General features: G+C 39.9%; 1 protein-coding gene across 1 annotated transcript in view; it reads left to right on the top strand.

The window, feature by feature from the left end:
- LOC125893947 (thrombospondin type-1 domain-containing protein 7A) overlaps positions 1-14,576 on the top strand; it is a 239,557-nt gene that overhangs the window by 194,777 nt on the left and 30,204 nt on the right. The window contains exons 21-22 of the mRNA XM_049584960.1: positions 4,404-4,549; positions 7,135-7,309. Of these exons, the coding sequence (XP_049440917.1) occupies positions 4,404-4,549; positions 7,135-7,309 (321 nt within the window). The remainder of the gene's footprint in view (positions 1-4,403; positions 4,550-7,134; positions 7,310-14,576) is intronic.

Below are 14,576 nucleotides of genomic sequence, written 5' to 3' on the forward strand. Positions count from 1 at the left end.
ATAAGTATCCCATACAACCCTATTTCAAAAGATCTTTTCCTTTATAGGTGCTCTGTGGAGTTGTCTTGTAAACACACAAAGCTAAGTGGTTGCTAAGTGGCTAATGGGCATGTAGCTACATGCATGTTTCAGATGATACGTCATGTTTGTAGTCGACCAATGAAGATGAGTCTACATATCACCTTGGGTTCATCCTTCACCTTCTCAAAATGATCCCACACTTTGGATTTCCTGCCCGACATGTTATTAACTAGCCTGTGGAATAACCGCAGGTACCAGCCCTGGAAATTAACCTGACTCCTGTCTGACTGCTGAGCATGGACACTTCCTGTGTCTGTCCTTTCAAATTAAATTCCCACATGGTCTAGTCATAGAAGTTTTGATTTATTTTGACAAGGTGCAGCTCCTGATAGGGTTTCATGTTTTTTTTTCTTTTTGGTTTATTTGTTTGTTTGTTTTTTGTCTGCGACTAAGCGACCGATGAAATCTTGCCAACTAATGACCTTTCTGGTTGAATAATGTTTGGTTGACTATTATGGGGCAGCCCCTAGCCTGATGGACACATCTGCAATTTGATTGGTATGATTTTACTATCAGTGTATATGTCCAACAGTGAGGATCACATGTACCTTTAATGTGCTTGTAATAAACTTAACAGTGTCATCTGGTACTGTAGATGACAATAACATTGTTAAAATGAAAATATGAAGAGGTGGACCTGAGGTTGATGATCATGACTCTCATCATGACCCAGCTGATATTCTTATCTAATTACTCTTTATGTGAGAGCTGAGTGACTCAGAAAGCTGTGAACAGTTGGTTTAGTAACAGAACGGTTATCAGTTCAACTCCTGACTGCATCTCGAAGTACATAATTATACTGTGTTTCATGTTTGTTGCACAAAAATACTTTTTTCTGCATTAGAGTACGACTAAAAAAACAGGTGTGACTTTTTGTTGACAGTCCCTCGGCTACTTGTGACATGAAAGAATCAAATAATGAAAATGCAACAGAGTCGACTTTATGATGCTCGGAGGAAGCTAGCACTAAAAATTCAGGGGTTGTGCTTGGCAGCCTTAGATAGTAAATGCATTCATGTATGAATGTAAAGCAGGAAGATGCAAATAAAAAAACATAGAGGTATAGGTCTCACGGAGCCTGCACACATAAAGCTTTAAATATTATGTTCACATACTGTACCAGGTTTGTTTATAAGGAGCCAATTGCATCAACATTCTCCTGTGCATGTGCATGACTTCACACCAAAGTACTAAAGCATGCTGTGGCTGGGTGAAAACATGCATGCTCAGCAAAATGCACTTAAAAAAGTCCCATATCAGACACTTCCTGTTCCCACTGGAGGCATTTGGCCAGAAAAACTCACAAAAGCAAAAGAGAGGAAGTGTTTATTTAAGAGTCTTCCCAAATGACCGGCAAAAATGTGTCCTCTTGCTGCCTGGTCGTTGTTCCCGGCGGTTCACACAATTGATTCTGTCCCATTACATCTTCCTGCTCCTCAGGGCTGTGGGGAACGCTTTGAAGAAGAGCCGCTACAGCGATAGTTGCTAAATCATAAGGAATAAGATAAAAGTTGAAGAAAGGCTGAAGGAGCAAGAGGGGACCTTATTTGATGTGGGGGGTTTTTTTGCGTGTGTGTATGTGTGTGGGATGTTGTCTTGTTGGAATAGGATATGAGGTTGTACAGTTTGTGTGAATGTGTGGGAAGACTGATTTATGTTTTATGTGTTGAAAGGTGTCGTAGGTTGGCAAAGGTGTATTCTGAGGTGAGCAGATTGTTGGCGAGGCAGTGTGAAAACTAAAGCGGGATATGCAACAAATGAAGGGTGGTGAGATTTCAGAGTGGGTGGTTTAAAACAGGAAGACAGGAAGGTTGCATTTTAAAATATGAGCATATGTGTGTCAGGTTTCTGTGTCGAGTTTTCCAGCTAATTCATAGCTTCAGTGCTGCACTTAAATCAATGTCTCTGAGGTGTTTGCTGCTGCAGTGTTTTGGATTTATTTAAAGAGAGTTTTGCTGATTGATGTGGAAGAAAAGCCATTTTACTCAAGTGGACCAAGAGCCAATCAAGATGCCAGAGAAAAAGTGCAGTATTTCAGGCTATTTGGAGAAGCCTGCTCCGTTAAGTGAAGTGCTATTTCGCACGGCAACGTTAATTTAATGCCTTCAGAACAAACACATACACATGCATTTAAAATGAGCTGTTAACAGATGGAATGGATGATTGCTGTGTGGTAAAACGCAGTGGTCACTGCATGTGCCAATATGTGTTTGCATTTAGTTTACTTTACAGAAAACACTGCAGCTTTACATTCTGTGTAATTATATTATTTTAAAAAAGAAACCTGTAAAAGCTCAGCAGAGGAAATATAATACAAGTAAAGTATAAGACTCAGTTTTCAGAGAGGATCCTGATATTGTTTTTGTAGCTTGAGTGGTACTTATTTTTTTCCTATCTATAAAGCTAATTGTTTAATTGAACAGTGTAATTTACAAACAATTACGCAGTGCAACCACATAAAAATGAAGAGGAAAACACACAAGCAGGGTTCCCGCAGATCGTTATAAAGTCTTAAAAGGCATTGAATTCCTTCATCTAAAAATAAGGTCTTAATTGGTGTTAAATTGTTTTGAATCAATGTTTCAAAAGTCTTATAAGTGTTAAATCATGGGAAGTAGGATTTTATTAATAGTTTTTTTTTATGTTGCTTTTTAAATTCTTAAAATTATTTGGTAACATCTATGAGTTTGCCTCTGTGCCAACAACTGTCGTGGCTAGTGGCATTATGTTACAGGGTTGTCTGTCTGTTCTATTATTGCGAACATGATATCTCAAAAACGCCTTGAAAAAATTCCTTCAAATTTGGCACAAACATCCAGGTGGACTCAGAATGATATGATCAGAGTTTAGTGCTTATAGGTCAAAGTCCAAGGTCACTGTGACCTCACAAAACATGCCTTTTGGCCAGAACTCAAGAATTCATACGCTAATTATGACAAAGTTTCACATACATGTCTGATAGAATAAAATGAGGCTGACATTTTATATCTAAAAGTTAAAAGGTCAACTTCTCTGTGGCATCATTATGTTCTGCAAAAACATATTTCTGGCGATTACTCAACACCATATCTCAGGAACAGAAGGGGACACATTGGGTCAGATACTGAATTGGTAAAACTCATCTTGGATGTCCCCTTTGAAACTGTGCTGATTGTTTAGATCTTCTGTGCTGCCAAGCTGAAGATTTGTGTGAAGTATTCCCATTTTAGAATATGTAGCTTTGTTGCAGCAACAGCCACATTTGAAGCATTTTAATATAATTTACCAAATGTGTCTCGCATTAACGTCAGGCTGATCATGATAGTGGAAGCAACAACAATCATATTTTGTTTTTGGCTGGGATGCCCAGACCAGAGGATCCACTGTCTGCTAGCTAGCTGTTACTATACGCATGACATGGTGAAGTGAAAATTCAACAGAAATTGACTGTTTAACTAAGCCTTGGTGGCATGGCTTAAACCGTTGCAAGGCGATGTGTATGAGGTTCGATGTATTTTATGCAAAAAGTTTTCAATCTTGGCATGATGGGAGTCAAGGCAGTGGAATCCCACATGCAGAGTGAGAAACAGAATACCACAAAGAACACCTTCCAGCAAATGCTAGTTATTTCCAAGTTCACGCCTTTATCCTAAGATTTGGGTGTATGCCCAGACAGAAAGCAGAGACACTGTGGTGTCGGAACATGAGGACAAAACACCAATCATCTAAAACACTGTTTCCATGAAGCAGTACGTTACGGTTCAGTTCAGTACGGTGCGCTTTTTTTACGTTTCCACTGTGAAAAGTTGTGGATGGTTCCAGTGGAACCGTTCTGTACTGTCCCCACTTTTGGTCCCCCCTCTGTTGGGGTACCTAGCACACAGATCTGGTACTAAAAGGTGGAGCTGTGAACACTGCAGTCTGTTGATGGTCCACTGTTCATACTGTGGAGAGTTTTATAAATGTAACTAAAAAATGAAAGGACTGTTTGCAGTGGAAAAACTAGGGTCTAGGTACCATGTCCGAAGGGTTACTTTTGGTTCCAAAGGTACCATACCAAAAGTGTTTGGTGGAAACGGGGCTTAGGTGAGTGATTTGACATGATGAAGGAATAGAAGACGTATTCTCTGAAATGTTCCGGCCTCTGAAACATGTTGGTACATGTTTTTTTTGTTTGTTTGTTTGTTTTAATGATTGTAAAATTTGTCCTAAGTTTAATTCCAAGTGGCATTAAAAATGTCTTGAAAAGTCTAAATCTAACTTACCTTAAGCTGTAGGAACCTTGGCAAACATTTAAGGGAAACTGAATGCTAAAACGCTGATGATGTCACTTCTGGTTCCAGGTAAGATGTGGCGGAGGCGGTCAGTGGTCCAGGCCTCCCAGGGCGACGGCCGGCCCTGCCCTTCTCAGATGGAGCAGTGGAAGCCCTGCCCAGTCCGACCCTGCTACCGCTGGCAGTACAGCCCCTGGTCTGAGTGTCGGGTGGAGGTATGTCAATAAATCATTACATGATATCATTATCTCGGGGAACTAAATATTAATGATCGTATCAACTTCTGTCAGCTACAAGAAATGCAGCTTTGACAGCTTCCTGGTTCGACAGAGATCAATACACTCATGAGTTTGAGCCAAAAAGTTGATTTCAGAAGACAGAAATCTCACAACCTGGCAAAAAGTAATGGAGTCTTTAGTATTGATGAACAGCCCCATCAATCCCTGCGCATACAGTTATTTTTGGAGATGGACAGTAAAATCAATGTAATGTACTTTTAACGCTGATACATTACTGTAAACCAATACCTTTGCCAGGAAATTTGGCAGCCTTTACACTTCATTTTGAATTGTGTGCCATCAGGTCAAATTATTAAAGCAGTCTGCTGCATCGCTTCATGACATAAAACAAAACTTTGCAAGCATGGGTGCCGTTTTATGAGACTACAGGGAGACATATCACCTCTTATAATTCATTTAGGTCACTCTTCCCTCTCAGTTAACTCTATAAAGTGTCCAATAATCAATTGAATACTTTTAATGTGAAGCAGCAGCAGTGTAGGAAAGCAGCAGTCAGTAGAGTGAACACAAACCCTGGAGGTATCTTCAGCAGTGATTTATGTCCACCAAAGAGAATCCTCCTTTTTGTTGATGAATTGAATGAAACTGTGCCAAGAAGACTGTTTGGATAATGAGCATCTTTGTGCAAATTTTAATTACGTATGTGTGAGTGATTTTTTCCTTTGATTTCACAATCTGGATTGAGAACATGAATCTCCTGTTTGTTCAGAAAGATTATTGTCCATCACTTAACTGGTGAAGAAGTAGCCTTGGTTGAGCTTAAGTTTAGAGTGGAAATAGACAAGTTATCATTATGACGTTAATATTGGTTACACAATGTAATGGCTATAGTACAAATACACCATTTGCATTTACTTTGGTTCCCCAGAAGCCTCACTTCTAGGGCTAAGTATCGGTACTCAATGCCTTTAAGGTATCGGCTAAAATAACCTAGTACCAAGTCTCATCAAAACTCCTGCAGTCAAACGATACTGCATTCAAGGGGTCCAGGGGTCTGATCCTGAATGATCCCTGTCGGATCAGCAAGCTTTCTGACACAGGCATATCTGGAGCTGCTCTCCTCCCAGTCAGCTCAATGTCTGCCCAATTAGCATGAGCTAACACAGCAGCAACCACTAACCGAGCCGTTAAACTGTCCCAACAAACTCACCCTGACACCAAAACGGCTCGACTCTGTCATTAAACTATTTGAATACTGTTAGGTGACGTTAGCCATGTGATGTTAACAGTTAGGCCTGTCACTGTGTGAGTGTAGCCAGGAAGATTGTCACAACTGTCCCTGATGTGATGCTCACACTCCCACAGCAGCTACAACCCATACAGTCCGTGGTGAGGTCGAGCACAGTGTATTTCACAGAGTTGGCAGTTCTGTGTGCCGAGCTGCTGCCTGGACGTTCAAAATTCTGCCTATACCACACCAGATGAAATACTCTCTTGGTATCAGTGTCATTTTAAGGGTACTGGTATTGATATCATAATTTTTTTAAACGATACCCACCCCACTTGCTTTTGCTATGCAGTTCTGTTAGCCTCCGCATACAATCTCCTGGGAAGATAAAGCCTGAATGTACAGTACAAAGGAAAAGCAACAACAATTGTGCAACCAGATAGCTTTCAGTACCTCTAGTTAACATTGTTAGTAACCCGGCATAGTTGTGTAATAAATGTGCCTGTCTATTGCATTACAAGTAAATTAACTTCATTCTGATAGTAATTAACCTTGACTCACCTCAGTGACGTCTTCGGAGCTGCCGTGTTAACAAGCCAACAGCGCAAGATTTAGTTTCAGTTTTGTTTCTTGGGGTTGATTTTAAGATGACAGTGTTTTTACTCTCCCATTTTTTCACCAGTCACCAGTTCTACCTTCATTTATTACTGTGTGTAAATGTTAAAACTGAGTGTGTTGATATTTATAATTGAAACCCAGATTTTATTCATTTATTTGTGATCATTTGCAAGGCTCCGCATAAAGTGATGTGTTTTCTTTTCAACAACAGCAGCAACAATAATGCTTCTTACTAAACAGTAGGAGGGGGAAAGTTACAACATTGTCTGTTTCCACTTTAAATTCAACAGGATTTACAGAACATCAACAGCATTCTCCTGATTAAGCTTTTTCTTACAATAAATGTTGGGGCGGACGTGCCCGTCAGCTGCAGACTGCGAATTTAAAGCGCTTTAAAGTGTCATTAATATTTTATACATTTTATGTTTATATGCACTTTGTAAAAGGCAGCTCACATTAATAACAAAAATATATACTTTCAGACTACATTATTATTTTTATCACTGTGTTTATTGTAATTTGTGCATACATTTTTATTAGTGGCAGCCTTAATTCTACGTAAAGCCATCACTTAAAGTGGCTAGTGGACAAAATTAGCAGCCATAGCTATAATTTACCAGTATTAAGCTGTCACTCAGTCGCTGTAGGTTTATGTAACTGCCCTGTTTCACTGTAGTAACTCATCATCCTGCTTCTTCTGTGGTGTTCCTGTCAGAACGTGGTGTGTGGACACGGCATTCGCTACAGAAACCTGTCCTGCTTCGTGTCGGACGGCTCCAGCGACGGTGAGGGCAGCTTGGTGGACGAGGAGCTGTGCAGCAGCCTGGAGCTGGCCATCGATGGAGAGAAGCAGATCTACCTGAAGGAGGCCTGCATCCTTCCCTGCCCAGGTAACAACAATGCCCATAAGATATTGTAGCAAGCTGGGGTTTCTTGTCTACAAGAAGGCAGCAGAGAGATGACCTCTTAACCAGGAAGTGCTCTTTATTTGACTGTAGCACACCTACTCACTGGACTCTCCAATATCAACGCAGGCGGGAGGTCACTAACAGCATATACAACTTATATTCATGGTGCAGTATGTCTTTTACCACAGCATTAACTGTAACCCATTACAAGCATTGTGAAATGCATAAACATTAATCACTGCATAAGAGGTAATGTGAGCGATTTAGAACACATTTGAACACTGGCTTTTGGCTTTAAATACACAGCATGCTGAGAAACTCCACCCATTAGCCCCAACACACCACAATATAGTAATTTTAATCTTCCTGTGCTGCATTAACAACCTTACAAAGTCAAGTCCAGACAGAGGATAGTGTAGAATCTTTATTGATGCACTAAGGATGTTTTTGCCACCTGTATATCACTGTCATAGCGTTGGTGAATATGTCTATGGTGGGGTTGTGTATGCCTCTATCCGATTAGTATCCAGATACACAGTCCATAATCTGATACAAAAATAATACTAGATAATATATACATTTGTCAGGATGAAGTCATTATTTTTTATTTAATAACATTATTCTTAATAATAAAAGTAAGACCAAGATGAATCAACTATTTCTTCAGTCTTTACATCAAATACTTAATCAGAAAAGTTCCCAAAAAAGAACATTTTATGTCACACAAGCAATAGTCAGTGGTGAAAGAAGCTCTCTTTTACCTTAGTAAAATTTTTAATAGCACAGTTTAGAGATACAAGGAAAAGTCCTGCATTCAAAATCTTACTTAAGTATCTAAGTACTGACATCAAAATGTGCTTAAAGACAATTTCTGCAGGTCCTCAAACAGTCTTAAAATGTCTTAAATTCAGTTTGATAAATATTAGGCTTTAAAACAATTAAATTTAAAGCCCAGTTCAGACCAAAGATTCACGACCAGACAAGTTGAAACGTGCAACTACTTACAATGCACCGTTCTGCAACATGCAGCTTTTCTTGCTCATTTTGTGGCTGAATATAATTTGTAGCTTCATAAAATATGAATGAGGATAGTGATAGTGAGATACAGGCTACAGCTGCATTTGTAGTGATGAAATGGTTAAAATCATAAAATGAGCATCAGATGGACTGTATTCATAGTAAATATGCTACAATAATATAAATAAGCAGTACCAATTAGTCATTGAGAATGTGTGTGAGGGCATAAGCACATACAGCGAGCAGCAGCAGCAACCCGCCATCCGACACCGGCACACTGTGAGAACGTAAACAGAGGACTTGGCGGGGATGGAGCACCCACCGCAGCAAGCGAACACATCATCTGCAGCCATTTTGACTTCACAAGGGGACTTGGCTACAAAGTGATTGGCTGTAGAAACAGACGACGTGCTTTACGTTCTAAAAAAAGCCGTCGGCGATTTGACCAGCTGAGTTGCAGGTGACACCATCAGCCGGCTTGAGTCGAGCTCAGACCGGCCAGTTCACACCACTGCAACTTTTTTATGCAGCGTTCTTAAATGGTTTCGTCTCATCACGAATCTTTGGTCTGAACTGGGCTGAAGTGTCTGACAGCTGTAGACACCCTGTTAAACTAAGAATAGTAAAGGAACCTTTTGCGCAGAACGGCCCAAATCAGAGTAATATGTATTATATTACTGGATTATAATTACTGATGCATTCATGGTAAATGTTGAGATCATTATAAGTACTTAATCTTTAATACTACATCATCATTTATTAGTTGATTTTATGTGTTATTAATCAGAATCTGCAAAGTAACTTGCAACCAAAGCTTTTAAATAAATGCAGTGAAGAAAAAAGTACTATATTTGCCTCAGGCCTGTGGAAGAGTAGCAGTGTAAAGTAGCATGAAATGGAAATACTCAAGTAAAGTACAAGTACCTGAAAATTGTACTTAACCACAGCACTTGAATACTCTAATAATGAACAATGACAGTGATACACAGCAGAATATCTTTTTAGCCAGCCCGTAAGAAGGCAGATTTTTCACTCAAATGCCTCTGACTCGGTGTTGTTTACATCAGTCCCTTGTTCAGTGTCCTCCCTCTGAAATTGGTATTTTCAATAACGCTGCGTGTCCCTGTAAATAAAACAGCACATGGCCTCAGTATCCTTGAGGGGTTAGAGGCCTGTTAGAGGAAGCATTAGCTGCTAACAGTCTGTGTTTGTGCATCGATGTAGTCAAATCTCAGAGTCTAGTTTCTGTTTTCCCGTATGAAGCAATTACTCTTTCCACCCCTGGTCTTCAGGTTAATATGAAATTGTACTCCCATCATTTCTGTAGAGATTGCCAGCGCACACACTGAACACAACGTTCCTACACTGGAGAGTTCAGTGGAGCCATGAGCATCAGACTGATTTTTAAGAAGTCAAATCTTAACTATTAAAGCAGTAGGTTTGAGCTCTAAACAAAAGTCTAAGTGAAAAAAATAATCCATCACAGCACTGTTTTGCATTGCAGAACTGCTCTCAGGATCAACCAGCAGAACATAGAAGTCACTTTGCAATGCATAAAACAGTCAACACTTGTCAGCAGTTTGATTTATATCGCAAAGCAGCCACTAAAAATACTTGTGTTACAGGGTAGATTTTATTGTCTCTTACCAATAGCACTCAGTATCTATTCATGACCTCTGAAGTGAGAGGTAGCAGCTTACCTGGAGCCAGAATAAATGGACTACATTAAAGCAGATGCTTTGTTTAACTGTGTCGTTTTATGCGAGTTAAGTTCACTGGTGGGTACTGTAATTCATTGCCTGTAGCAACTCAGAGGGCCCTCTGCTCTCCTCTGCCGAGCTAGTGAGTCTCCACTGCTCTCTACGTGCAGATTTTAGTCTCCTATTTACCTCTAGTTTTCTCCCAGTTTACTTGGTGTCTGTCCCCAGTTCATACCATGAAGGATCAGATGTACATCAACAGCCCCGTCTTTTCCTCTCACAGAGAGCAGTCTCACATGAGGAGTGTAAAACACTAGTGCAGCGGTCAGAGAATGATTCTTCACAGGCCTCCCACCAGCCAGCACTGTTAGTTGTTTTATATCGAAGCGCCTTGCCAAGCCAGAGGCACCGCTGTCAGGAACTATTTTCTGTTTCACGAGGAAGACACAAACTATTTGGACCACCTGCTCTTTCAGCGAAATAGACCGAGAGGCGAATCTAAATGGGAGCTGTGACCCCTTCAGTTCAATTTATTCCATTTGTACAGTTTAGAAACGCAGAAGCAAAGTGATTAAAACACACACACACACACACACACACACAGATTTACAAAAAGAAGAAAAAACAGGAAAAAGGGGGTGCAATCAATAATCTGTGTGGGCGAGATAACAGTAACCCTGAGGGCTTATACAATAGACAAGATGGCAAGCTGAGCGACAACCTCACCGAATAACAATCTGCTGTGCTGTAAATGACAATAAAGTGTAGATTTTATGCATTTATTCATCTCACATCTGAAGGGAGATGCTGATTGAGAGAACAGATTGAAGAAGTGTTTTCAACGTTGATTATAGGCACGTCTGAAACAAGGTGCACTTCTGTACTCTGTGTACTCAAGATAAGAAAGTTAGTACGGCACATGTCATATGCTGCACTCCCACTGCATGGTTCGGGACTCCTAACACCTTGGTATTTCACCCAGGGGCGGTGTCTTGCCTCCTACGTCACACAGTGTTCCCTGCTATGTGTTCTCGTCTGATCACATTGGGTTGTCAAGTCACTTTTTGGATAAGCTAGCAAAACCATAACCTGCAGAGTTGTTTATTACCCTAATCTTTGCTTAAACCCCAAGATTTAACCTGCAGCAGACCTCACACCTAACTGTAACTTCAATCAGAGATGATTTTTTTTTATTTTTTTCTGTGATCACTGATTTGTAGATATACACTTAGATTTTCACGCCTTGTACTGCTGGCACTGACTTCCCTGCAGACTCTCAAATGATTTGAGTGCTGATAAATTCTAAAGTTGACCATCATGATGTTAAACTGAAAATATGTACATGTAAATAGTGCTAAAATATATTGACATAGATGGACGAAATTATCTCCAACAACAAAAATCTACTCTGTATTCTGATATCATATATATGTAGTACCTGGTGTCAATAGATGTCCAAACATTCTTACAAGACAGACTATCAATTTCCATGTGTACAAGTGTGAGACAAAATATTCAGATTACAGGAAAACATGAATTATATATTCTGTATGCCTTCATACTTGTGTGTGTTATTCGGTGTAGTTTGCCTATTTTTCCAGGCTTCAGAAATAAAGCTAGCCTCTTCTCATTTTAATAAAATCAATAAAAAATTTTGTATAAAGTATGAACATTCACTCAGGGGCTGAGATGTTAGCAAAGCTCACCTTAACATGCATATTGGGAACAGAGGAACGTCTGCACCTCTAAAGTTGTACACCATAGTGTGCCTCCTGGTTGTGCTAGCTGCAATTTTTAAAAATGTGGGCCGAGTAAAAAAAACATTGCCTTTGCTTTTGGCAGTACCTTGGCTATTTAATGGCAGGTTTGTGTAGGATGTTGCGCTTGTGATGATCTCTCTGACCAATCAGTGGTCTGCAGTGCTCTGACCCTACCCTCTAGTATTGGTTCACCTCACTTGGAACCTGGACCGGGTGTTACCAAAAAAGCACCAGGTACTATCCACAGCTATTCCTAATGGAAAATCGAAAGGAACTAGTCGAGCAAAGTCGAGCCGTACTGTACCACACAGGAAAAAAGTGACAGTAGAAAAAGGCTAAAGGCTAAAGCTGCATGTCGGAGTCAGGGTGATAAAAAGCAGCAAAGAAGAATATAAAAGTAGACATTTCTTTAATTCTAAAATAACCCTGTTTGTCTGCTTAGCGTACAGACTTGTTTATATGTCCAAACAATGTGTTCACACCTTTAACATTAAGATAGGAAAAGCTTTTAGGACGAAGACATACTGATTTGTTTTTGCAAATGATTTGTTTTGTAATGTTATCTTGTGTAAAGTTGACCGAAGTGTAAACTTCCCCAAATCCAATTAAGAGCCAGACAGAGCCACTAACGCTACTCTGAGCTGTCTAGGACCTGCTGCCACACATCAGGTAAATACTACACAGTGTTTGGTTTTGCAAAGGCGATTAAAAAAAGACGGCACCATCTAAACACCTTGGATGCCAAGTATCGCTCCATGTGCTCCCCCTCAACATGTGCAGAGAAGTTGGACAGACCTGCTGTGATTGGACATACACTGTTCAGCCTGTTCAGGTTAATTACGACTTCCAGTTTGTACTTAGTTTTGTATTACATGTGAATTTTAAAGCCTTTTGTGATACATGCTGTCCAAACTATACACGCATTGTGTTCAGCAGTCTCAGGTGGAACAAAAACCAAAAGCAAGACTGCTGCCATGTGGTTGATGCTTCCACCCAGAGCTTGTTAGTGTGCCATGTGTGCACACATTTTCAGCATGGGTAGCCACAGCGGGTAACAAACCCTCAAACCTGGCAGTGTTAGTGCACGATCGACCTGCACAGGATGACTTTTTCATTTCGGTGAGTGGTTAGGTCTCGACACTGTCTTTATGCTGAGCTGGACATCTGTTGTGATTTACATGATATATGACCATGCAAAGCAAAAGCTGCGAAACATTATACAGCACACAGATGCACAGTTTTATTTAATTACTGGAAGTTCTTGAGGGGTTTATTGCCGTCTGGCAGTTTAGTCTAATGTAACTTCTGCTCCCTCCACATGAAGTAGAAATCTTAAAATCCAACAAAATGTATCAGACTGCCTCTTCAGTTAACTGCCCGACCAAATGTCTGCTGCTCTGTGTCACTGATTAATATAACATGACAGTGATTCAACTTACTCTAAATTCTTTATTTAGCGCAACTGCAGAAATTATCACACTTAAATTCATAACTTTCCCCACACTGCTAAATATATTTCATCATATTTTCGAAACACATCTCCCTGTTAATCTCATCTGTTGATGATATTTGGTGTTGACGCGAACTCAGCTGCCACGTTTACACGCTGTCTCGATAACTTCACGTCATACTTAATGATCTTTTGAGCTGTGTTTTTCTTTTTAACAGAAATATTCTTACTTACCAATAAATTACAGTCAGTTTGTGCAGTTTTGTCATTCACTTTCTACACAAATTAAAGAACTTTCAGCAGCTCAAGGGACACCACCCTTTCTTTTCCTTGTCAGCTGTTGATATAAAATATCAAGGATGTGTTCAGTTTCACTAGGTGCATTTCCATCCACCTCTGCTTCATAAAAAAAACCTGAGTGGAAAAACACCAGTTTGTGTATTGATAAAAGGTTACTAATAAACTAAGTTCATTGGAAACAGATTCAGCAAATAAATGATGTTGTACCATCATTTCACAGACCACTACAAGCTCTCCTCGACCTCTCTGGACGGCTTTTAACACATCCGTTGTTTGCCTTTGTTTGAGGTTTGACTGGCGCTTTTTTAATTGCAGAATCTCATCATGTCCTTTTCTTCCGCAGTGGTATAATGACTGGAGAACTGAGCCTGCTACTGCTTATGTTGATGAACCAACTCGAAGTATTAGCATAGTAGTGGATGGAAAAGCACAAAAATTTGAATTTTGTTTTGAGGATTTTCTGAAAATTTAGCCAAAATTTGAGCTTCATTTGAATGGAACTCCAACTAATGACAGTAGTATAGCACCAAACAAAATGTGGCAAAGTACTGTACAGCAAGTGGAAAAAATAAGTGAACAAGAACAAAAGTTGTGTTGAAAAGAGAAACTCTAAACACCAGACTCCTAATTACCTGCAGTATGGTGTTGTTGTGATGTAGAAATGTACTTTATTGAGTTTACCATGCGAGCTGCTGGTTAATATCCAGGGCAGTATTTGTTAGCAACTAGGGGTGTGCCATATCACCTGGTTCAAGATAATTCTGGTGTAATTTTTAATATTATATGAAAAATTCATATCGTGATACTCGCAGTATTTCAACTTGTTGACATAATGACGTCATACTGTTACCCATGGCAACAACAAGCATGGCTGAAAGCGAAATTATTTCTGACTCTGCGGTGGTTCCAAAAAGAGGAGCAGCTTCAGTAGTGTGGAATAAACTGTGGCGTCCTGAATGTTTTATGAACAGCCCCGGACTTCTCAGACTCTTTTAGTGACTTACCGCTCAGAGGGAACTCAT

The sequence above is a fragment of the Epinephelus fuscoguttatus genome, linkage group LG8 (genome assembly GCF_011397635.1).
Source record: "Epinephelus fuscoguttatus linkage group LG8, E.fuscoguttatus.final_Chr_v1".
Taxonomy (NCBI): domain Eukaryota; kingdom Metazoa; phylum Chordata; class Actinopteri; order Perciformes; family Serranidae; genus Epinephelus; species Epinephelus fuscoguttatus.